The sequence below is a fragment of the Zalophus californianus genome, chromosome 12 (genome assembly GCF_009762305.2).
Source record: "Zalophus californianus isolate mZalCal1 chromosome 12, mZalCal1.pri.v2, whole genome shotgun sequence".
Classification (NCBI taxonomy): Eukaryota; Metazoa; Chordata; class Mammalia; order Carnivora; family Otariidae; genus Zalophus; species Zalophus californianus.
The window spans coordinates 46,893,474-46,918,523 of NC_045606.1; the positions used below are offsets into that span (position 1 = coordinate 46,893,474).

At 37.2% G+C, this 25,050-nt stretch overlaps 1 protein-coding gene across 9 annotated transcripts in view; it reads right to left on the reverse strand.

The window, feature by feature from the left end:
• DGKB (diacylglycerol kinase beta) overlaps window positions 1-25,050 on the reverse strand; it is a 714,841-nt gene that overhangs the window by 525,780 nt on the left and 164,011 nt on the right. For all 9 annotated transcript variants that reach the window (XM_027574763.2, XM_027574760.2, XM_027574759.2 and 6 more), the window contains 2 exons: window positions 24,250-24,403; window positions 8,954-9,094 (listed from right to left, as the gene is read on the reverse strand). In XM_027574763.2, coding sequence (XP_027430564.1) covers window positions 8,954-9,094; window positions 24,250-24,403 — 295 coding nt within the window. The remainder of the gene's footprint in view (window positions 1-8,953; window positions 9,095-24,249; window positions 24,404-25,050) is intronic.

Below are 25,050 nucleotides of genomic sequence, written 5' to 3' on the forward strand. Positions count from 1 at the left end.
TAGACCTCACGGGAATTCAGTAAAGTGGCAAGATATAAAATCTATTCACAGAAATAAGATGCATTTCTACACACCAACAAGACAGAAGAAAGAGAAATTAAGGAGTTAACCCCATTTACAATTGCACCCAAAACTATAAGATACCTAAGAATAAATCTAACCAAAGAGGTAAAGAATCTGTACTCAGAAAACTACAAAATACTCATGAAAGAAATTGAGGAAGACACAAAGAAATGGAAAAACGTTCCATGCTCATGGATTGGAAGAACAAATATTGTGAAGATGTCAATGCTACCTAGAGCAATCTATACATTTAAAGCAATCTCTATCAAAATACCATCAACTTTGTTCAAAGAAATGGAACAAATAATCCTAAAATTTGAATGGAACCAGAAAAGACCCCAAATAGCCAGAGGAATGTTGAAAAAGAAAAGCAAAGCTGGCGGCATCACAAATCCGGACTTCTAGCTCTATTACAAAGCTGTCATTATCAAGACAGTCTGGTACTGGCACAAAAACAGACACATAGATCAATGGAACAGAATAGAGAGTCCAGAAATGGACCCTCAACTCTATGGTCAACTCATCTTTGACAAAGCAGGAAGGAATGTCCAATGGAAAAAAAAAACAGTCTCTTCAACAAATGGTGTTGAGAAAATTAGACAGCCACATGCAGAAGAATGGAACTGGATCATTTCCTTACAGCACACACAAAAATAAACTCAAAATGGATGAAAGACCTACATGTGAGACAGGAGTCTATCAAAATCCTAGAGAAGAACACAGGCAGCAACCTTTTCTACCTCAGCCACAGCAACTTCTTCCTAGACACATCGCCAAAGGCAAGGGAAGCAAGGGCAAAAATGAAATACTGGGACTTCATCAAGATAAAAAGCTTTGGCACAGCAAAGGAAACAGTCAACAAAACCAAAAGACAACCGACAGAATGGGAGAAGATATTTGCAAATGATGTATCAGATAAAGGGCTAGTATCCAAAATCTATAAAGAACTTATCAAACTCAACACCCAAAGAACAAATAATCCAATCAAGAATGGGCAGAGGACATAAACAGACATTTTTCCAAAGAAGACAACCAAATGGCCAAAAGACACATGAAAAAGTGCTCAACATCGCTCGGCATCAGGGAAATCCAAATCAAAACGCATTCAATGAGATACCACCTCACACCAGTCAGAATGGCTAAAATTAACAAGTCAGGAAACGACAGATGTTGGCGGGGATGCGGAGAAAGGGGAACCCTCCTACACTGTTGGTGGGAATGCAAGCTGGTGCAACCACTCTGGAAAACAGTATGGAGGTTCCTCAAACAGTTGAAAATAGAGCTACCATACGACTAAGCAATTGCACTACTGGTTATTTACCCCAAAGATACAAATGTAGGGATCGGAAAGGGTATATGCACCCCGATGTTTACAGCGGTAATGTCCACAACAGCCAAACTATGGAAAGAGCCAAGATGTCAATTAAATGGATAAAGAAGATGTGGTGTATATATAAAATGGAATAGTATGCAGCCATCAAAAAAAGAAATCTTGCCATTTGCAACGACGTGGATGGAACTGGAGGGTGTTATGCTAAGTGACATAAGTCGATCAGAGAAAGACATATATCATATGACCTCACCGATATGAGGAATTCTTAATCTCAGGAAACAAACTGAGGTTTGCTGGCATGGTGGGGGTGGGAGGGATGGGGTGGCTGGGTGATAGACACTGGGGAGGGTATGTGCTATGGTGAGCGCTCAAACTGAGTAAGACCGATGAATCACAGACCTGTACCTCTGAAACAAATAATACATTATATGTTAAAAAAAAAAGAAAAGATAACTAGGAATAAATCTAACCAAAGAGGTAAGATAGTAGGAAGGGAAAAATGAAGGGGGGGAAATCGGAGGGGGAGATGAACCACGGAGAGACTATGGACTCTGAGAAACAAACTGAGGGTTCTAGAGGGGAAGGGGGGGATGGCTTAGCCTGGTGATGGGGATTAAAGAGGGCATGTATTGATTGGAGCACTGGGTGTTATACACAGACAATGAATTATGGAACACTACATCAAAAACTAATGATATAAGGTATGGTGATTAACATGACAGAATAAAATAAAATTTAAAAAAAGTAAAACAAAAACTTATCACAGATGTAGAAGATGTCCCCGATGTCCAAAGGAAAAAAAAAAGACATAGCAGGAATGTTGGAAAATAGGAAAATAAAGAAAAATAATTCAAATTTCTGTTTTGGGAGTGTCAACATCCAATAATAATGGTTCTAGGAAGAGAGAACAAGTAAACTAAAGGAGAAAGTTATTAACAATGAAAAGATTAAAGAACAAATGAAGGACACAAATTTCCAGACCAGAATTTATGGTGGAGGATTTGGAAATTGATTAGTTATACAGAAATAGAGAAACTAATGAAATAAAAATGGCAGTTATTAGCACCATGGGAAAAAAATTGTCTTGGTAAGCCTATAGGATCCTTCCCTTTTAAAACTACATTTGAATAATATTAAATACCTATGATAAAATTAATACCTATCTTCAAATATTATTATAAGATTATTTCTTCTTAGAATTTAAAAGTAAAGTTAGGCTCCAAGGTCAAGTTAAACAGTGAACAGTTCTTATTCTTAAAACGAACATAATAAGGATACACATTTTTAGGTGCAAAAATATTTTAAGCCCAATATAAAATTACTCTGTCAACATGATAACTTCCAAATGTGGGTACCTTTTTCAAAGTTACAAGCTAGTTTAACCCACTTTTTCTCTATTTTTAAATTCATGTAACTTCCCTTTATATAGAAACAATTATGCACCCACACATGAATTTGGTTAAAGGATCAGGGCAAAGGCATATTATGCAATATAAGGTTCATTCTTTATATCTAGAATTTTTTCTTTTCCAAAAGATTCACAAGTTTTTTTTTTTAAACTTTTTATTTATTTATTCATGAGAGACAGAGACAGAGAGAGAGAGAGAGAGAGGCAGAGGGAGAAGCAGGCTCCCAAGGAGCAGGGAGCCTGATGCGGGACTCGATCCCAGGACGCTGGGATCATGACCTGAGCCGACGGCAGACGCTTAACCATCTGAGCCACCCAGGCACCCAAGATTCACAAATTTTCAATCTGTCTTCTCCTTGAACATCCTACCAAATACACTCCAGTGTTTTTAATACTTGGCATAACATATTATTGATAATAAAAATATTAATATGGAATTTGTTATTAAGCATTAGACAGTGTATTTTTAAAAGGCATTTAAGCTGGAATTTTTTAATTCATAATTTTTTACTGTTTTATATATTTTAAGACCTACTTAATAAGCTCTCGGGGCAGAGGTGAAAAAAAAATTAGCTGCTTGGAGTTTGTGACATTGTGACATCTAATGTAATGAAGCAATATTTTCTCCTTTTTCCCTCAGAGAAATGATAATAAAGATAAGGAAAGGAAGCTTTTCAAAATAAAAAGAGCACTTATACAGTAAAGCAGAAGTCACGGGTATTAGTCACAGCCAGATAAACTAGTGCAATAATTAATAACAAGTCTCTCTGGGCTTTAGTTTTTTCATTGACACTATAGGGGAATTGACTACCTGATCTTTAGGATCTCTTCAGTGTTAAATCCAATGGTTCTACGATTAATACATAGCAGTGACTTTAACATACAGGTTAGTCTTCATTATCTGTAGACCAATTATCTATTTTCTGGTTATTTTCCAACCGATTTCTCTTCAGTAATACATTTTCGTTAAATATAAGCTAACAAAAATTATTCTACTTAAATTATTAATAATTTATAAACACCTCTCCAAATGTGAACACTGTGTACCTTAAAGTCACAGTATAGGGGCACCTGTATGGCTCATTCGGTTAAGGGTCTGCCTTCAGCTCAGGTCATAATCCTGGGGCCCTGGGATCGAGTCCCGCATCGAGTTCCCTGTTCAGCAGAGAGTGATCTCCCTTTCCCTCTGCTCCTCCTCCTCACTTGTGTTCTCTCTCTCTCTCTCAAATAAATAAATAAAATCTTTTTTTTTAAAGTTGCAGTGTAAATGAATTTAGTATCATTCCATGTCCTAAATAATTCACATTATTTTTCTCTTCTCAAGCACCCACTGACTTCAATACAATTCTATTTAAGTATCATTTAATGAGCATCTGTCTGTTGAAATACACACACACGTGGTAGGTGCTAGGGTGGGAAGTTAGACACAGCACAAGGGTCCAAGAAAGAGTAAAATGAATTTGATTAGGAGGTGGCAAGAGGATTCATGACATGAGCTGAGCCTCAAGTGAATACTGGAGTGGCTCTGTTATACACTGAGAAAGAACACCCCCAACAAATGCACATGAGAAGCAAAGGTATAAAGATGGAAAAGTTTGGGGTTTGTCTGATGATTGAAAAGTAGATCCAGGTGAAGGGGACAGTGCTCATGCCTGTGTGTGCAGGTCAAAGTCAAATGCAAGAGTGACAAAGGAAGGGGGATCAAATTGTGGAGTAAAGTCAGTTTATAGCTGCTAAGTCAAGGCCTTCGGTTTATGTATTATTCAACAGGGAACTGTCAAAGGGACACATTCATCCTGAGTCAGAAGAGGAAGAGGAAAGAACATGTCTAGAAGTTGACAAGTTTTAGGTAACATGAGAGAAAGTTACAAGAATTCATACCTAATGAGTGAGATGATGATTAAACAGGTAGGTGTTGGAACAATGAAGTATCTGGATTAACTTTTAGCTAGAAGTTGATGACTAGCGAAACACCGAAGTCATGTAGGCCAACTGAGGTTTTGAGTAGAGTTCTGACCCATAGAATAATCTTTTTATTTTACTAAATCTCTGCCACCTCAGTATACAAACAAAGAAATTGTGTGCCTAAAACTAAGTGTCAAAGAATGGTCGGCATCATGGATTATGGCGGTCAGTCTATAGTTGAAGGGACGGGGGTCCAAAGAGCAGCAGGCAAATTCAGGAGGAAGGGAAATGGTTAAGAGACAAAAATACTTAACTTATTTTATTTCACAGAACAAATATTTATGTGAACTAGGAAATGTGAAGGAATTTATGTGAGCAAATACTGGTTCATTTAATTTTCATAGCAAACATATGAGATAAATATTACTATGATTCTAGTTTTACAAGTTGGAGAAACTGAGCCTAAGGAGTTTTTTTGTTTTTTTCAATGTCTCCCAGTCACTCATAAGTGTCAAAGCTAGGCTGCGTTCAGTTAGTGAAACCAAGAGTCTAGGCTCTTAAATACTGTGCTATGCTATTATTTAAAAGTAGGAGAGGGGGAAGTTAAGTGACCATACTCTGTGGTCAAAGTAAACTATTAGAGTTTAAAATTTTAGAAAAAGAACAATCTTTGGAAATTACAAGGCATGGGGTATTGCTGCAGAAGTGGGAGGCTGAAATAAAATGGGGGTGAGGTCACAGAATTTGAGGAGTGCAAGGAAACTAAAAGAGGAAGATACTGAAAGAGTCCCCACAAAGTATTGTAGCAGGCTTAGGGTGGAGAGGGCAAATCTGCCTTGGTACAGTGTTCTCATCCATGCATCAGTGTGGTTGGTAACTGATACCAACAAGGAGAGAGAAAAATGGAATCCCCCACAACCTCAACACGTATGCACAAAAACCTGCATGCACACGCATGCACATGCACACCTACTCTGCAAGGGTCCACGGCAGCAGGTGAGTAAACACCATCTACCTGATCAGGCCTCAGTATAAGCAAAGTTCTCGGTGAGAAAATATGATTGGAGCAAGTAAAGTAATGTGAAGAAACGACATATAAACAGTGGAAAGTTCAAGAGCTTTTGTTTGTTTCCTTTCAATGAAAAGAAAAAGATTTTTCTAAATATTTTGTAAACGCCTGACAAAAAAGACAGGTGGGAAGATGAGAGGTGCTAGTTAAGTGATGAACAGATTTATAAAACATTATTTTGGGGGAAAAAAGTATTCCTTTTATAAACATTTCCAACAATGCCATTATTTTATCTAATAACCCAGGTCAAAGAACCTACCAAATACTGCCGCCATTCAGTAATTACGAGAAACAATCCTCCTTTTAGAGAAATTGTGTGTGTGTCTCTCTTTTCATGGACCAGAGGAACTACATAAATCAGGGCTCCTCAAAATGTGGTCTCTAGAGCTGAAATTTCAGCATCACCTGGAAACTTGTTATAAATAAAAATTCTAAGGGCCCCCTCCAGGCCTGCTGAATTGCCTATACTGCATTTGGGGCCCAGAACAAGCTGTGTGTTCATAAGCCCTGCAGGTGATCTTATATGTGATAAAGTTCAAGAACTTCTGGTCTAAGCCAATGTACATGTATTCCTTTTTGTTTAGCTACCTAGAAATTAAGATCCAAATTCAGCATTCAACAGCCAAAGTTAAATGCATTAGGCACTTGTTCATATTTATTTCTATGTTAATTTTAATTACCTTTTCCATTTTATTTTTTCTTTCCTCTAGTTTATATTGTGTTTAATAAGTTGCCACCCTTTTGGAAATAGTATATATTAACCACAAATATTCAATTTCTTTCAAGTATTACTGAAAATAAATTTCAAGTTTAAAAATTTAAAAATCCATGACCATAGAAGGATACATGAAATGTTTGATGGTAGACGAGGAACAAGGTCTAGTCCATTGACAGGAGAGTGGGTGAGAGGAATGGATTCTGAATTAACTGATGTGGGAAGGGGCCGGGCACCGGCATTTAAGAAACAGACAAAAAACAAGCTCCCAATAATTAAGGACCAAGTTAAGTTCCTTCGCATCGGAGGACAGCGGAGATGAGAAATGGAGCGGAGCAGGATCGGAGGCACAACTTCATGTATTCTGAAGCGGACATTCATGTACTTTGAAGACTCTGGTGAAAATCACAGTGATGGTGTCAGGCCCCAACAATTCTACCCATGACAAGAGTCTGAAGCAACAGTTAAGGAAAAAGGAAAACACGCCTGGATCTGATGTAGGCTTGAAAAAGAGCTGGAAAATTCAGGAGTGCCTGGGCAGCTCAGTGTGTTAAGCATCTGCCTTCGGCTCAGGTCATGATCTCAGGGTCCTGGGATCGAGCTCTACATCGAGCTCCCTGCTCAGCAGGGAGTCTGCTTCTCCCTCCCCACCCCCCTACCCCCGCTCGTGCTTTCTCTCTCACTCTCTCTCTAATAAAAATCTTTAAAAAAATAAAATAAAAAGAGATGGAAAATTCAAAGACAGCACAGAGGGAAGGGATTTAAAAACAATGAAGAATTGGGTGCCTGGGTGGCTCAGTTGATTAAGCGACTGCCTTTGGCTCAGGTCATGATCCTGGAGTCCCACGGTCGAGTTCCGCATCGGGCTCTCTGCTCAGCAGGGAGTCTGCTTCTCCCTCTGACCTTCCTCCCTCTCATGCTCTCTCTCTACCATTCTCTCTCTCTCAATAAATAAATAAAAACCTTTAAAAAAAATGAAGAATGTTCAGTGGCACGTCGGGTTTGACCTGATTCATCAAGTGTTTTTAAGTTTAAGTGACATTTTGCCTGTAGTTGTGGACAAAGACTGTTGATACATAAACCCACATTGAAAATTTAAAAGCATGCCTCTCAGGAATTCTACCTTAAAAATAAAACCACCCTGATGCGTAGTTCCAGTTGACATAAAAATAATTAAATTGCGACACAAAGAGCATGTTAAACAAGAGTGGTGGTGGCTTCATTTCTTCTCAGACTTGGAAAAAATTCTGTGCCTTTGTATTTTTAAAATCATCCCAAACACGGACCTGATAACACCTGAGCAAACTTTCTCCTTGGCCATCGCTTCAATAGAAATTCCCTGAACATTAATATTTATTTTGGAATGAGAGAGATTTCTGTATGTTCTTAGGAATACAAATAAATCTTGAAATGCAAATATTCGACATTTAGGAATAATAAATATGTATTTTAAAAAATGATGCTAATATGGTTTATTCATAACTTACACAGGTATGACTTAGTCATACTATAGTAAATTCTTTGTTAGTAAGAGAAATATTATCAACATGTTACATAATTGTGAGACCTCACGGTGTTCTATATTTGCTTGAAAATAACAAATTTAGGATTTATTATCTTCACTATCGTTTCAGTAGCAAGAACTTTTAATTCATTTTAATGCCATCCAATACAATCAAGTTAATCAAATTACTGAACAAGCCACCAGCTCTATGTTTAGCAGGGGCTTTGGAGACAGACAATGTTATTAAATGTTCAGGCTTAGAGTAAATACTTGAGAAATAGTTTCCTGCATTGCAATGAGTACAGTTTGCCACCAGAGGGAGCTCAGACACTATAGTTTATTAAAGACAGCCATTTACTTCCTTTCAACTAGATGGAAATTCTCTGTCTGAAATACCCGCTCTATTGTAGAAGAGAAAAAAAAAACAGAGCTATTGTTTACTTATAATATCCAGAGTCAACTCCTATACATGAAACTTTCATGTGTGACATGTGAGAAATCATTTATCCCTGGCAAAGAAAGTATCAGTGCTGAAGTTTTCAAGGAAGATGGCCAACAGACACTCAGGTTGTCTGTGTACAGTGAACCCCCTTGTTGACTAAGGGGAAGACCTCCTCACATACTAGAAATAAAGGTTTTTTCAAAACAACTCAAATGACACTTTCCAATATCATCGTGTTACCAAACTGAGGGACAGTCAAGAAAAAGTCATTTGACAGACCAACACGCTCAAGAAATACTCCCTAATAAATGGAACCTGATAAAAACCTGAAATTGATAGATTCATAATATCTTTTGTCTAATTCCCAATTGAAGGAATTTTTATTTATTAACCAAAGTCACTTCATTTAATGAAAACTCAGACAACCGTAGTAGATACAGTTTTAAATTCATCACTATCTAGTGCCTTCCCTACGCCCTGCTGTGATAAGTAAACGAAATAAAGAAACACATACATTCGAGTTTATCCTCCGGTCTTCCTCTTTCAAGAAGAGACAGATAACAGACAATGTCCTTCAGATGGATTACTTCTGGGGAACACGTATTTGCAGGAGAAGTACGGGGAGGGGTGATGGCACCTTTATTCATTCTCAGACCTGGAAAAAAAAAATTGCCTTTATATTCTTAAAGGTATCCATACAGTGCTTTCAAAGAAAAAGACAACTAAGGAAATAGAAAATGCACAGACCTTTTAGAGAACTATATATTTTTAGGTAAAAAATAGCCAAATTCTCTGGAACTCTAGGATAGCAGAGTCAGACATATTCTATGATTACTGTAAATAATTCAGAGTTTTTTGGTATTCAGGGACATGGAGATTGCTCCTCCTGCCTGTAAGAGCATGTTGGGGTCAGAATCCTCTTGTCCAGGGTGAGCTGATGGACAGATTTGAACACATGAAAAACCACTTTCCTCTTCCACCTTTCTCTGCTTTAGGAAGTGGCAAGAACAAATCAGCTAAGAAGATACTAAAAATTGGCCTTTCACGAAACACTGAAGAAGAGACTTGAGTCTGTCACAGTATGATTTATATGTTGATAATCAGGAATCATTCATTCAGAAAAACACAAATTTATGTCAAATATTTGTGGGCACCATGAATAAAACATCCTTTTTCCCATCAAGAAATCGGCCCATGCGTAAGAAAGGGAACATAAACAACAATCGGCTTGAATACCACAGACATTTGATTAGAGAGGAAAGAACATATGACCGTACTTTAGTTTTAATATGGTTCATAACTTTATTTCTGAAACCCATTCACTGTGCTTATTCCAAGACAAGGGTAGAGAACTGGAATGCCTGTTTGCAATAGCTGATGACAGCAGATTATTTAGGCGATAATGATTGAACTGAAACTCCTTTATAATAAATGGTTAATTCCATCTAACAGAGATGCATGTGAAACCAGATCATGTGTACCTGACAAGACCTGAAGGCAAACCCCAATTATCATTTAAGGTTCATTTGGCAAACAAGAGGTGTTTGGGTGAAATGGCTAATGGGCTGAATGGCTGCTAGATTCCTAATCAAATGGGAGTTACTAGAATGGAGGGAATAATCCCAACCAAACACAGTTCTATAAGCCTATCAGTCCAGAGCATGCCTCTACCTAACCACATCTCATGCTCTTGTCCATTTTCTTGGATAAGTAACTTTGATGGAGTACCTGGCATCTCCTCCAGCCATCTCAAGAACCCAGCATATCATTTAATGGATTATGAAATTACTTTCAACATTCACAGTGTTAATATGAAAAGCTACTATTTATTGAGTGTTGAATATGTGGCAGGAACCGTCCTGGAGGCTTTAACATGGATCGTCTCACTTAATTCCCACGTTAACTCTTCGAGGTAGATTGCAATATTCCCATTTTACAGGCTTAGAGTTACACAGCTGGCAAATCCACCCTCTTTATTCTGCACTAATGGATGACAGACCAAGGCCAAGGGTAAGAAAAAGTAAGAAAAACAATTTACACGTGAATCCAGTAGAAGCCTTTTATTCTCCCTCTCTCGCCCTCAACATTAGTAGGTTCTGTAACTGCCCCAAGCTTTCTTTTCCATGTTAATCTCTTCTCTTTTCTTCTATTTCATTCTTAAAATTCTGTCAAAGACCCTCTAAATTGAATTTACCAACCATTAATGGGTCACAAACCACATTTCGAAAAACACTGCTTTACATCTTTCTTTCAGTTTTTTGTTTTTACTGAAGTCGTACTTATTTCAAATACAGCTCTATGCTTCACATTAATTCTATTTGATAATAGCTATCAAAAAAGATATAATTATAAATTGATTTTTCTTAACAAAAGTGTCACTGTATGTCTAATACAAACTAATATAGTTATTTTTAAAAAAAACAAAAGAAGGCAGAGAATTGAAGACAATCCTGAGTTTTCAAAAATATACATACCTGACTAATTCTACCTAACCAACTAAAGCTTGGCCAGCTGCAGGAATAAGCAGTTCACACTTACGATAAAAGACATTTTGGAACTGACCTTTGACATGACCGTAACTTCCAGACTTGGAAAACACAGCACTTGAGTTATGTTCGGATAAACTATGACCTAACCCATTCTGCCTGATGAGCTAATCCTCTCTTCTCTGCTTCCCTCCCCCTTACGGTACTGAAATGATTTAATCAGCTTGATTTAACTCTTATACAAAACCTCAGAACAAAACAAGAAAGAAGGAAAATAACATGTTATGACATTCATTTGAAAGAATGCCAACCACATTATATATTTTCACTGATTCAGAATACTTCATGATCATTTGTTTGTATAAAACTAAAGTGCATGCTATTTCTTTATCAGCTTTCATAATATTGAATATAAAAAATCTGGAGAATGTGAGGACCATATAATTTTCTGTTTGCCTTTCTTGTAAGTAATATACATATTGAAAAGAAGCATACAAATATAACTTATATCCAGCCCCACCTTTTTGAAAAAGCATATTATTACACTAAAATGATTTTTGACAAAATGAGTAAATATTTTTCATTTTCTGTTCATGAAATGTTATAAACTAAAAGCTGTATCATATTCATGTCACAGTCTTATATTTAAAAGAATTTAGTTTATTATTTTTTTTTAATTATGGGCTTATATGGCAACACACATTGATGAACTAATCAACTCTTCCTCAAATCCAAAGTTTTTGTTTTGGTTCTTAAGTGAGTGATAAAGCATACAGTTTTTACAATGATTGTTAGGGTGCGTCAAAGGTCTTTTTCTCAATTACTTCATAACAAAAAACTTTGGGAGAGCAGGACTTGAGTAAATTTTGAGCTGCTGAACTGAGGAAGTCTCACAGGCTTTTTCCTATTCCTACTCTCGTCCCCCAAATCAGCTCACTTTCTCTTCTGTGGTGAAAATGTTTCTTCATATTTTCATTTAATTTTCTGAAAGCAGGCCCTGGGGCCTCAATCTGTCTTCATAGAGACTTTTTCCACCCTACTCTACCATTAATATACATTTTTTCCTTTCCTTAAATCTGGCTGGAGTTCTTTTCCTCTACTTGTCTCCTTCACTGTCCTAAAAAATTCTTTTTCTTTCAAGCAGACTGTACTAAGGCTTATGTGGAACACAGGAAACAACACAAGTGGCAAACAAGAGGTTGAAAGCCCCATTTCCTAACTACAGCTTTTCAAGGAGATAGTAAATGGAACCGTACGTTCCTCTTTAGCAGCAGTGGCCTCTGAAGAAGGGGCCCAAAATTCTATGTTCCATTAAGGAAGGCCATTTTAATCCATCCCATCTTTGGCAAAACTCTTCAGAGTTGGAACCGAACACAAAACTAGGCAAAACTTTTGCCTCAAGTGGTCAATATTTGGCTTTAAAGAAAATGTGATTGACACCCAATTTGCAGGCTCACTGACTTGCCAAAGGCTATGCTTCTTTTAATATTTCCTCACAAAAGTGAAGCAAGTGTACACACACACACCATTTATGTCCACGCACGAATATACATCTATATGTATATATACTGTATGCAGTATACATATACTGCAGTGAACAAGAAAGCACAAAATAAAGTGAAAAACTAAGCATTGTGATAAAGAGTGTATTAGTTCCGGGGCGCCTGGGTGGCTCAGTCGTTAAGCCTCTGCCTTCGGCTCAGGTCATGATCCCAGGGTCCTGGGATTGAGCCCCGCATCGGGCTCCTGGCTCAGCAGTAAGCCTGCTTCTCCCTCTCCCTCTGCCTCTCCCCCTGTTCATGCTCTCTCTCTCTCTGTATCTCTGTGTCTCAAATGAATAAATAAAATCTTTTTTAAAGGAAAGAGTGTATTAGTTTCATTAGGAAAAATTACCTTGTACTTTGAAAACATTTTTCTGTTTTATGATGATTTAAGTGGGTACGTTTGTACACCTCCTTACATATAAACATTCTTCAAAGTTTTAACTACCAAAATAGTTAGCATTAGTCAAGTTGAGCATTGCCTACTAGTACCACATTCTTCAAGCACATGATTTTCATTGTACTTCATTCTAGACGCTCCATTTCTTGACACAAAAACCTAAAAAGTTTTGTTTTAATAGATACTTTTAATCCTAGCTTCAAGGTGGAATTATTAGCAAATACATTTTGGGTACATGTTCAATTATTGCCTCTGTTCCAGTTTGTTTTATTGTCAAACACGTAGCTCAGATAATGAAAAGGTACTGTTGTATCCATTGTTTCCCTTCATCTATCACAATGGAATATTCAAAACTAATAACATAAATTACATTTCTAAACTTATAAGGCAAGAGAAAAACAACACTGGCAATTTGGCTTTTCTATTTTTCCATACTGGTTCAATTTTCAGAAATTTATCAGGCTTAGAAACAATTTGTCATAGTATAATCATATTTCCAATATCCATGTTAATTTAAGTCACAATGAGTAGCACAGACAATCAAGATTAAAAACAATTGTTTGGTATTGTCAGACATTTCATGATTTTCAGAGTTAACCTTCCAACTATGCTTGCCTTAGCATAGCATTATAATTTTTTTTTATGCTTCTACAAACTGGCAGCAAAATGAGATAGACAGGGTTACAAACCAACAAGGGAAGTAAAATATACATAAAGTGGGGTCAGGCAGTGGGATACCTTCCCTGACAGGAGACTGGTGCCGGCAAATCTTCTGTAAGAAATCTGTTTGGACGTTGGCAAAAACCCCAAACAAATAATAATAAGGAACAGGGCTTGAAGCACAGGTCTTTGTGGGTGATGTTCTGGAAGTAGAGCAACCTCTGTGAAGGAGTAGTAACAATAACACCTCTGGCCGTGTGCCAACAACACTTAAACAGAGTGGTCTGATTTGACCCTACAATTCTATTTTAGAGACTAGAGGGTGGAAAATCAGAGAGTAAAGTAAACCTCTGATCATCATGTAGCAATCTGGGGAGTCAAGAGTTGAAGACAGGATATCTAATTCCAAACTTTAGGGTCTTTTAAAGTGGTACAATCAAGATCTGTCTACATCAATTATGTCTAGTAAAATATTCCGCAAAGATAGAAATATGCTATATATGTACCGTCCAATATGGTAGTATTAACCATATATAGCTGTTAAGCCCATGAAATACGACTGGTGCGACTGAGGAATTGAATTTTTGTCTTATTTACTTGCTAACTAATTTAAATTTAAATTAAAGAGGTACATCGTGTTAATGGCTACCATATTAGACAGTGTTGGCGACATACCATCTACAGGTAAAAAAGTGAAAGTTGGTTGAATTACCCCGTTTCTTGAGTATGCCTACATATGAGAATAAAACTACCACATATAAAAAAAAGTCAGGATAACATCTTTAATTTTTGTCATATTAAAAAGAAATCCCAATACCACCAATGGGTATTTACCCAAAGAAAATAAAAACACTCACTTGAAAAGATATATGCATCCTTACGGGTACTGCAGCACTATTTACAATAGCCAAGACAGGGAAGGACCCCAAGTGTCCATCCACAGATGAATAGATAAAGAAGCTATGGCTTTTACATAATGTGGAATATTATACAGTCACAAAAAAGGTTGAGATTTTTGTCACTTGTGACAACATGGATGGACCTGAAGAGTATTATGCTAAGTGAAATAAGTCAGTCAGAGAAACACAAATACTATATGATTTCACTCATATGTGTAATCTGAGAGGTAAAACAAATGAAAAAGCAGAAGCAGACCCATTACAGAAGAAACTTATCGTTTCCAGAAGGAAGGGGGCTGGGGAGATGGTGGCAATATAGGTGAAAAGGAGTGAGAGATACAGGCTTCCAGTTATGGAATGATTAAGTCACAGGAATAAAGGGTACAGCAGAGGGAATATAGTCAGTTATTTAATAGCACTATATGGTCACAGACGGTAGCCACACTTGTGGGTAAGCATAGATAACATAACCTATAAACTTGTTCAATCACTTTGTTGTACACCTGAAACTAATCTAATGTTGTATGTCAACTATACTTCAGTTAAAAAAAATAAGTACGGGTACCTGGGTGACTCAGTCGGTTAAGTGTCTGCCTTTGGCTCAGGTCATGATCCCAGGGTCCTGGGATTGAGCCCCACATCAATGCTCCCTGCTCAGCGGGGAGTCTGTTTCTCCCTCTCCTTCTGCCCCTCCCCCGGCTCTTTCTCTCTCTCTCTCTCTCTCTCATTCACTCTCGCTTAAATAAATAAATAATATCTTTAAAAAATAAAAAATAAAGTAAAAAAAGTACAAGTCATGGAGATGAGGTGGAGGGAGGGGAATTGCAGGAACATGGTCAAAATGGGATGTAAGTTACAACATGATAACTGCAGTTAACACTACTCTATGACGTAACTGTATACAGTAGTTGTTAAGAGAGTACATCCTGACTTCTCATTACAAGGAAAAAAACTGTTTTTGTTTTTGCTTTTGCTTTTTATTGTACCTGTATAAAATTATGCATAGTACCTAAACTTATTTTGGCAATCATTTCATAATATATTTAAGTCAAACCAGTATGCTGTTCACCTTAAACTTGTACAATGATGTATGTCAATTCTATCTTAATGATACAAAAAATCAAAACAAACCAAAAGAAATCCCAATAATACTCCATAATTCTTACTGTACTCTTTCAGAATGAATGACATTTGGGGAGGTGAAACTATATTGAATTTGATCTTTCCCTATGTCTGCAAACTAAAATGCTGGAAAATAATCTGTTTAATAAAAAATGACATGCACTGAACACTTACAATGTACCTAACACATTATGTTTTTGAGTCCCCCAGCACCCAGTACAATGCCCGCACTTATTTTCTCCATTTTACATTTGCCAGAACAGAGGCAAAAAACAAGGAGGGTAGCCACAATTCAAAAGGCAGTCTGAATGGAGATTTTACATGAAGTATAATTCTGTGGGGCTAGAGAAAAAACTAAATCAGAGAAATTTGTCTCCTGCCTCTCAGTAAATGACCTTTTGTCTTTGGAGTCTGGTTTTCAAGACTCTTAAGAGTGTGTACATTGATTATTTCATAAACTTTTGGAATGAAATTAGAAATCCTAGTCATAGCTGAGAGCTCTAAATGTTCATCCGCCACTCAGCCCATTCCCTGGGCCATCTATAAAAACCACATTTGTGGATGCACACACACACACACACACACACAGATATATGTTTGCCCATGTAAAAATAATCATGCATATATTCATATTTACCAAATCTTTACCAGCATTTTGTTATAGGGAAATGGATTATGGATACATTTTCTTTTTGCTTATCTGCATTTTCTAATAGGTATATAACAAGCATGCCTTTATAAATATAAACCCAAATAGATATTAAGAACTTTTAATATTAGCTGTGTAAAACCAAGTTCTAGGATAAAGCACTGAACACAGCAGATAAAAAAAGAATCCCATTTTTATTTTATTTTTTTTAAAGATTTTATTTATTTATTTGACAGAGACAGACACAGCAAGAGAGGGAACACAAGCAGGGGGAGTGGGAGAGGGAGAAGCAGGCTTCCTTCAGAGCAGGGAACCTGATGTGGGGCTCGATCCCAGGACCCTGGGATCGTGACCTGAGCCGAAGGCAGACGCTTAACAACTGAGCCACCCAGGCACTCCTAGAATCCCATTTTTATAGGGCTTTCTTTCTAATGGATCAAAGCCAATGTTCAGTACCACTGCATTTTTTCCTAGCATTACTAGGTATTTTAGAGCATATCATAAGTTAAGTAGAGCTATGACTGATTTGGGGGCACCTGCGTGACTCAGTCAGTTAAGTGTCCGACTCTTGATTTCCACTCAGGTCATGATCTCACAAGTCATGAGATCCAGTCCTGTGTCAGGCTCTGCACTGGGCATGGAGCCTGCTTAAAACTCTCTCTCCCTCTCCCTCTGCCTCTGCCTCTGCCACTTCCCCTCTCCCCTTCTCAAAAAGAAAAGAAAAGAAAAGAAAAGAAAAGAAAAGAAAAGAAAAAAGTTATGACTGTTTTTGGACTCTGAAAAGTACTAAATATCATATTTGCTTTTATTAGAATAAAAAGCTATAAATAATATTCATGAACATGGCAGTGCCACAATCTTAAGATAATACTATCATTTAAGATGCAATCATTAACATGGAACTGAAAATACAAAAATCCCTTTACAGTGGGTAAATAAATCTAATGGTAAAGATGGCAAATTTGAAGATCAGCATTTTACTTAGAATATTCAGATAGAAGAACAAAGAAACCTATATAATAAAGTCCAATATATTCAAACCCATTTAATAATTAAAGGGGAGGTTTGGGGGAACTTTTCCTTTACTGACAGTAATTTTATCATGAATAGGGCCTTGAAGTGAGGATTTTTCTATGGTTTCCATGAATAGTTTTCAGAGTTTCAGGATAAAAGATTTATTGGAGTAAAATAATTTGTGGATTACTACTACTACAAATAACAATAATTAGAAGAGTGAATTTGGTGCTATAAAAGCATAAGAAATGTAATGGTTGATGTAGATAAATGCCTATTGGTCAATGGATAGGAATTATCTTTATTTCTAGAGCCCTTGTATGTAGGTATATAAGTCTACCAACATTAACAAATGCACAAATGTATCTTAAATGCCTACTATGTGCCAACAAGCTCCCTATCTCACAGTCACACAAGCCTTGAACTCTGTTCAGTTTGTGTTTTTTGGGACCTTGTCTGCCCTTTTTTGTATTGTGGAAACTTTAGTAGTTTATTAGACACAAAAGACCTATAAAGCTACCTATAGTGAAAATATGCATGAACATGCACACACACACATATTTTTAATATCCTCAAGACAGTCCTGATAAGAGTAATAATTTCTTCTCAGCACAATTAATGAAGTGTGTCTTTTGGCAAGAACATCCAGGAAGGTCATTTGGCAAAACAACATTTTCCCAAGGGTTCAAATACCTCATTTTCATTATACAATTTTCTGTCCTTAATTTGATTAACTTCCTTATAGACAAAAAGAAATTCTTTCTCCCTTTCTGCCTAAAAATATTACCTGTGGTATGACTCTCTGGTTGTACTGAAAACATAAAAAGAATTACATTCACTAATGATACTGTGGCTTAATAGCATAAATCAATTAGCTATTGCCATATAGGATGGGCAATGAAAGGGACCAAAAATAAAATGCTTTAACTCTTTCAGAGGTGGCTGTTATTATTCCCAATCTTAAATATCTTGACTCTTCTGTACCTTCAAGCCTCACGTACCTTCATGATAGCTTCCACCCCACTGGCTTCAAACTGTGTAACAACTCCCCAGGTTCACCATGGGGCCTTGGCTCCCTCCTTGGCCTCTTCTCCAGCTGCTCTCTTCCAGTCACTTCATCGGCCCCGGCCCAAGGATTCAAGGCATAGACCCAGATCTCTCGGTACTCAGCAAGCCTATCTTCTTCTAACTCCTAAGGCCACAGGACTCTGCCCCTGCCAGGACCACTCCCCCAACCCTTCCTCCAGCCATGATGGTACTTCCAAGGTCATAACTACCATCTAATCTGGGACCATCAAAAATGATCTTCAGGGAACCTGGGTGGCTCAGTTGGTTACCTTTCTGCCTTCAGCTCAGATCATGATCTCAGGTGTCTGGGATGCCCCAGGCGCCACATGTTGGGCTCCCTGCTCAGTGGGGAGTCTGCTTCTCCTTCTCCCTCTGCCCCTCCCCACCACTTGTGCTCTCTCTCTCTCTCTCTCAAATAAATCAAAATAAAATCTTTTTTTTAAAAATGGTCTTCTTGTGACTCATATCCCAGTTTCAGTCATTCATGAGAAATTCGGGGCTCCCAGTCATCCTCAGTTTCGACCTGTACTTTCTATCTAACCAATGTTTGCTAATAGCATTCCTTACCTTACCTTCCGACATGCTATGTATATTTTTACTTATTTACTAAAATGTAATTGACTATAGAGGAAGGGAAGTAGTTTCATTTTGCTCACTGAAATATGAATAGTGTGTGTGGGTAGGCACATTGTAAGTGATCAATAAATATTTGTGAATGATATAAAATACTACTCAGCCATAAGGAAGAATGAAATCTTGCCAACTGCAACAACACAGATGGAGCTAGAGAGTATAATGCTAAGCGAAATAAGTCAGTCAGAGAACGACAAATACCATACGATTTCACTCATATGTAGAATTTAAGAAACAAGATAAATGAGCAAAGGGAAAAAGAGAGAGAGACAAACCAAGAGACAAACTCTTAATTATAGAGAACAAACTGACGGTTACCAGAGGTGAGGTGGATGCAGGGATGGGTGAAATAAATGGGGATTAAGGAGTGCACTTGTCATGATGAGCACTGAGTAATACACAGAATTGTTGAATCACTGTATTATACACCTGAAACTAATATAACACTGTATGTAAACTATGCTGGATTTAAAATTTATTTAAAAATTTAAAAATAAGTAAATATTTATGAATGAAATAATAAGGAGTTTCTTACAGTTCACACACTATACTTTCATGGGGCATTTATTTTTTTAATTGGAGTAGAAATGTACATGTTTTCTCTTCTTGAAACTCCCTTCCATGCTCTCCTACAAGTACCTGTCCCTACCTCTATTTAAACTACATAATTTCAATTTATGATTAAAATCTCAGATGATCTTGATAAATAGATGACAACTTTTATTTTATTGTAATATGACTGATCACCTAATTGACTATCTTTTTCTGTGTGGCTCTAAAGGATCCTCAGTTTTCTGGTGCAATTCTGGCACATAAGTTATTTTTAAAAAAAGAATGGTGGAGGGGCACCTGGGTAGATCAGTCAGTTAAATGTCTGACTCTTGATTTCGGCTCAGGTCATGATCTCAGGGTTGTGAGATTGAGCCCCACGTCCCTTTCTCTCTCTCTCCCTCTCCCTCTGCTCCTCCCCCACGCCTCTAAAAAAAAAAAAACAGTGGACTGCATGAATTAATGAATTAATAAAATAAATAATTAAGAATTACAACTGGACAAGTCACTACATGACCTGATATAAAGGGTGCTAGGAAATCTTCTTTTTTTCTGCCCTATAAAACTAATAATAACAACAAGAAACACTTGCCCTAACCTATAGCTAATAACAGACATTTACTGTTATAGAGTCAACATTTTAGACATTGTGGAGCCAAACAGAAATATACAGTATAAGTGTTTGAACCAGTTAACAAATCAATTCCATTCTCTTTTAACTACTACATTCTTAGAGAAAGTAGAAGTTACTAATAAGTACCATTAACTGCTACCCTATACAAGACTAGTGATCATTGAGCTGAAGGTGGTTCATTCCCAGAGCTGCCGTGCAGAGCTGGTCTAGGTGGGAGTTGGGGAGGAGAGGGACACACCAGTTCTTGTACAAGAAGAAGAAGGTGTGACTTTTACATGTTGCCAGCGTTGCTTCCCAGTGGCACACCCCAGGTGTCCCATCCCAGCAGGTGCTATTCAACTAGAGTGACACATTCGCTGAGACTTGAAGGAGTTGGGTTTTGTTGTGAGATAAGAGACCACAGCAGACTTAAGTCACAGCAAACCCTTTGGTATGTAAAGGGTCTGTTGCATGGGTCAAGAGAGAGAGAATTGGGACTGTAGGCAGGTCAACAAGCTACATGGCATTGTGCTCACTACTATGAAACTCAGATTTTATCATTTTCTTAACTGCAATGCCCAGGCCTTGGAGTGGCATTAAAGCCATCTTGGTAGGGGGAGCGGGGGGAGTCTCAAAAGGTGTGGGAAGGCCAGTGGCTGGGACTTCCTGTACTTACATCTCTCCTGCACCCCCTCCCTTCACCAAAGCAGCACTGCTTTAATCCACTTTAACTATCAAGGATTTAAGTTTACATGAAAAATAAAAAATTTAAAAAACTTTCCATAAGATGATAGTGAAGGCCTGAAACTTGGAAACCCAAGACGAATCTAATCAGGCTTCAGTGTTAGAAAGCATATCGTGGAGATGGAAGTCCAGGGCCCAGCTGGAGCCATGCTAATGGCTACTCTCTAACACAAACAATGATGGATCATACCCACACTGGCAGAATGTTTGAGAAGTTATAATGAGCAATAGAGAGCATTTTGTGATTAACTAAACATGAGGCATGAGGCGGTGCAGGGTGGAAGAGTCCAAGATTTTAGGATTGGAAAAGTGATAGATACTTGGGTTCCATTCACCAAGAGACAAGAAAGAAAGAAGCAGGTGTGGGCAGAATAGCATTATTTGACTTTCAAACACATTTAGTTCGATTCCTTATGGAACATCCAAGGAAGAGCTCCATCTGGAATATAGTTAATACATATTCTCTGTGAGCTGAAGAAACATGTCTGGGTTGTATGGGGAATAATTGAGGCATTTTATGTTAGTGCCTATTTTTTGTATGATATGAAAAATAATTAACCTATTGAGAATGAGGGGAAAGATTTGAATAAACTAAAGGAAGTTTGAAAATTTTAGCCTAACTGAGCTAGGAGACAGTATCAAGAATAAATACTTTTTATGGTAGATTTTTTAAAAAGCTGAAGTGGTATTAAGGCCATGTTAAAATTGGATGTTAAGAATTTGCAGAGGCAACAATCTGCATATTTATGAAATTTCTCTTTGGTTATTCTCAGTATTCAAGTTGAAGGGCCTGAAATATGAACTCATAATATTGATTCATGGTCAAGGGTATATGAGCCACTTGCCAAAAAACAAAGGTTCCAAATGATTCAACCATTCTGTAAAGAGAATAGTTCAGGTGATAGATTCTGGGGATGAAGGTAAAATCAGAAGTTAGTCACTGGGCTGGCAAACATGTGAGGCATCAGGGACCTGACATTCACAATGAAGCAGAAGAGGTTATGAGAAAGCCGGAAAGATAAAGCATTAGGGGATATCTTCAAAAATTAAAAGCCCAACTTGGGAACAGTAGAAAGAATCATCTTACATTTTAAGTAGGTGATAAGAGGCACTTACACTGCAACAAAATATTCCCCCCAAAAATCATTCACTACACAAAATACCAGACGGATCAGTAGCTACTACAAGTTCCAACAAAAACCAACTACACCACACACACACAACTTTTATGCATCTAACTATTTAAAATTTTTGTTCTAGGGCGCCTGGGTGGCTCAGATGGTTAAGCGTCTGCCTTCGGCTCAGGTCATGATCCCGGGGTCCTGGGATCGAGTCCCGCATCGGGCTCCCTGCTCCTTCGGAGCCTGCTTCTCCCTCTACTTCTCTCTCTCTCTCTCCCTCTCTCTCCCTCTGTCTCTCATGAATAAATAAATAAAATCTTAATAAATAATAAATAAATAAATAAATAAAATTTTTGATTCTATAAGAACTAAATGTTTTACATTTACCATATCTCCAATACTTGAATACTGTTCACTACAAGAATAACATTTTTCCCAATTTAGTTTTGCTTTTATTGAGAAACCATTTTTTCAGTTGATACAGAGTCAAGAATGGTTATCACACCCTTGTTGGTACTGTAGTAATGAAATATAGTGAACTCTCCTCAGGGTGGGGTGGGGTGGAGGGGTGGTAAACAAAACAGATTATAGCTCTTTTCTATTCAAAATTTATTTGTGATTTTTTCAACCCAAATATATCTTGTGTAGATAACTTCGATTATGGCAAAGCAGGGTTCTAAAAATAAAAATACATGTATTTTTTACTATCAAAGGTAAGTCTGAAAGAATATGGGGTTGAAAACAGTCCTACAAAGAACCCCATGCACTTATGTTTTAAAATGTGGAGACCAAGTTTTGAAAAGGAATTCCAGTTTGATTTATTTTTTGCTGTATGAGAGCTACACAGCCCATCTTGCAACTCCTTTCAAGTAGATCTGCGCAGAATATGTGGCTGTCCCAAAAGAAGTACAAGCTGTTACCCTTTAATTTTTTTTTTCCATTTTGGAACCTGATTTGATTTCTACTCCTTGTAAATTTGGCATCTTATATGTAATACTTACTACATGCTATTTGGAGACAAGAAGGTTTGAGATTTTAATTTCTTACAAACCTACCTAATTAATTAGAATCTCTCCTCTCTTCTCTCCAAGTCTGACACAATTACTCAGACACACAACATCTCAAAAAGTACCCCCCTTCTTTCTCCATACACAAGAATAGTTTTGTTTCATATAAAATGAAAGAGACAATTTTATTATTTTATTCAGTCTATGGTATGTGCAATCCATTTATAGCATGAAATGGGAGAACAAGGAAGTTTTAATTTCTAGATCAAAGTAAGGAATTATCCCATTTTAAAATGTTCAGCCCAGAACACTGGTAAGCCCCACACTGTAAGAACAGACAAAATAAGGAGCAACAGGCTCTAGTCTCCAGCTCATTTCCACATTGAGAAAGGCACAATGAGCCTGGCTACACAATCCTGCACAGACCATGGTGATACTCCTAAGATGTCTGACTCCCCTCTTGAGCTCCTGAGCTACCAAACCCAGAAGGAAGTCATACCCTCCACAGAAGTCCCAGGGCGAGTTCTGCCAGGCAACACCTTCCCCACAGAATCCTACATCCCAGTTCAAAGAAGTCCTTCTTCCAAGATTCTGAGTTTTGATTACTCCAACCTAGGAGTGGCACATGCTTCCTGTGGTTCTACCTCTGCATTACCTTAGTATTCCTCTTTGGTTTTTCAACCCTCCAACCCTGTTTAACAAATCACCTATTTTACATTCAGTAGAGTAATACAGTGAGATATTTGTTCTCCTGACTGGATGGAGCTGGACACAATTAGCAACAGGTATTAATTCATTAGACATCTCTGAAAAGCTACCCATAATGACAGAACCAATCAACTCCATGGTGATATTAAATTTAAAAAAAATAAGTGTCTAAGAGAAAAATCAAAACTCTTCTATGAAAGTATGTTAGAAATTTACAGAAGTGATATAAATATTATGTTTCCTACACAGAACTGCTCTGTGACTACATTTTCATATATAAAGTTACCTATATTTAACTAGTCATTTCAAAGAGCACTTTTCCAGTTTTGACAGAAGTTTTTCTTAAAATTTTTACCTAAACATAGACTTCTAAGACTTTGAATGACAAGTGATGGATAATGATAAAGTATATTTTCTCTAGTGTTTAGCTATTACTATATTGGAGACACTTTAAATATTTTGCACTATCAGTATAAATCCTGAAAGAAAGATATTTCCTAAGCAAATCATCTCTTCTCTTATAGAGAACTTGATACTGATTTTCCCTTCAAGCATTTTACTACATATACATTTTTAAAGTATATAATTAGACTTACCTCCTGAAAGGAGAGCAGGCTTACTTTTTACCATTGGACTAGAATGAGGAAATTTGTTGCTAAATGACATGAAAAGGTGTGCTGTGAAATCATCAGGAAGCTCTGCCTCTAGGAATGTCTTCATAAAGAGCTTAAAACCTTCAAAATCTATTGTCTGGAAAAAAAATTAAACATTTATTTTAAAACTCAGCCAATGTTAAGATTATGTTCTAAGTTCAAAATCAACAGTTGTAGAAATGACCTCAAACATTTCTATACCCAAGTCCACAAAAGGACGGTAACTATTTGAGAAATACATGGAGCAGTCCTAGGCTAACAGCGTGCTTAGATATATATAAATCTCACCTGTTGCAGGGCAACAAGAAAGGCAGAAGCTTTCCAGTCAGACATTTCTATCTCCCCACTATCTGTATCCCCTTAAAAAATCTACTCTTTGAAACTTAGTTTCCTCCTCTGTAAATTGGGAGTAATATTCCCAATCCTGCAGAGTTACTATTATAACTAAATCAGGCAACTAACGTGAACGTGCTAATAAACAAATGAACACAGCATGAATACTCTGAAATAAAAGAATTTCTCTTTTCTCCTTTCCTTGTCTCTAATGGTGAATCTTGTTCTCGACAGCTGGAGAAAGGGGTTAATGTAAAAGTTTCACCAAAACACCAACATCAATTGATATGAAATTCCAAAACTTCCCATGCAAACTTTCAAAGAAACCTATTTCAATATCCTTGCCCACTCATACTCACTGCAGGTCTATAAAAAACATACAAGCAAAACACCAGACATTTAGGGGCACCT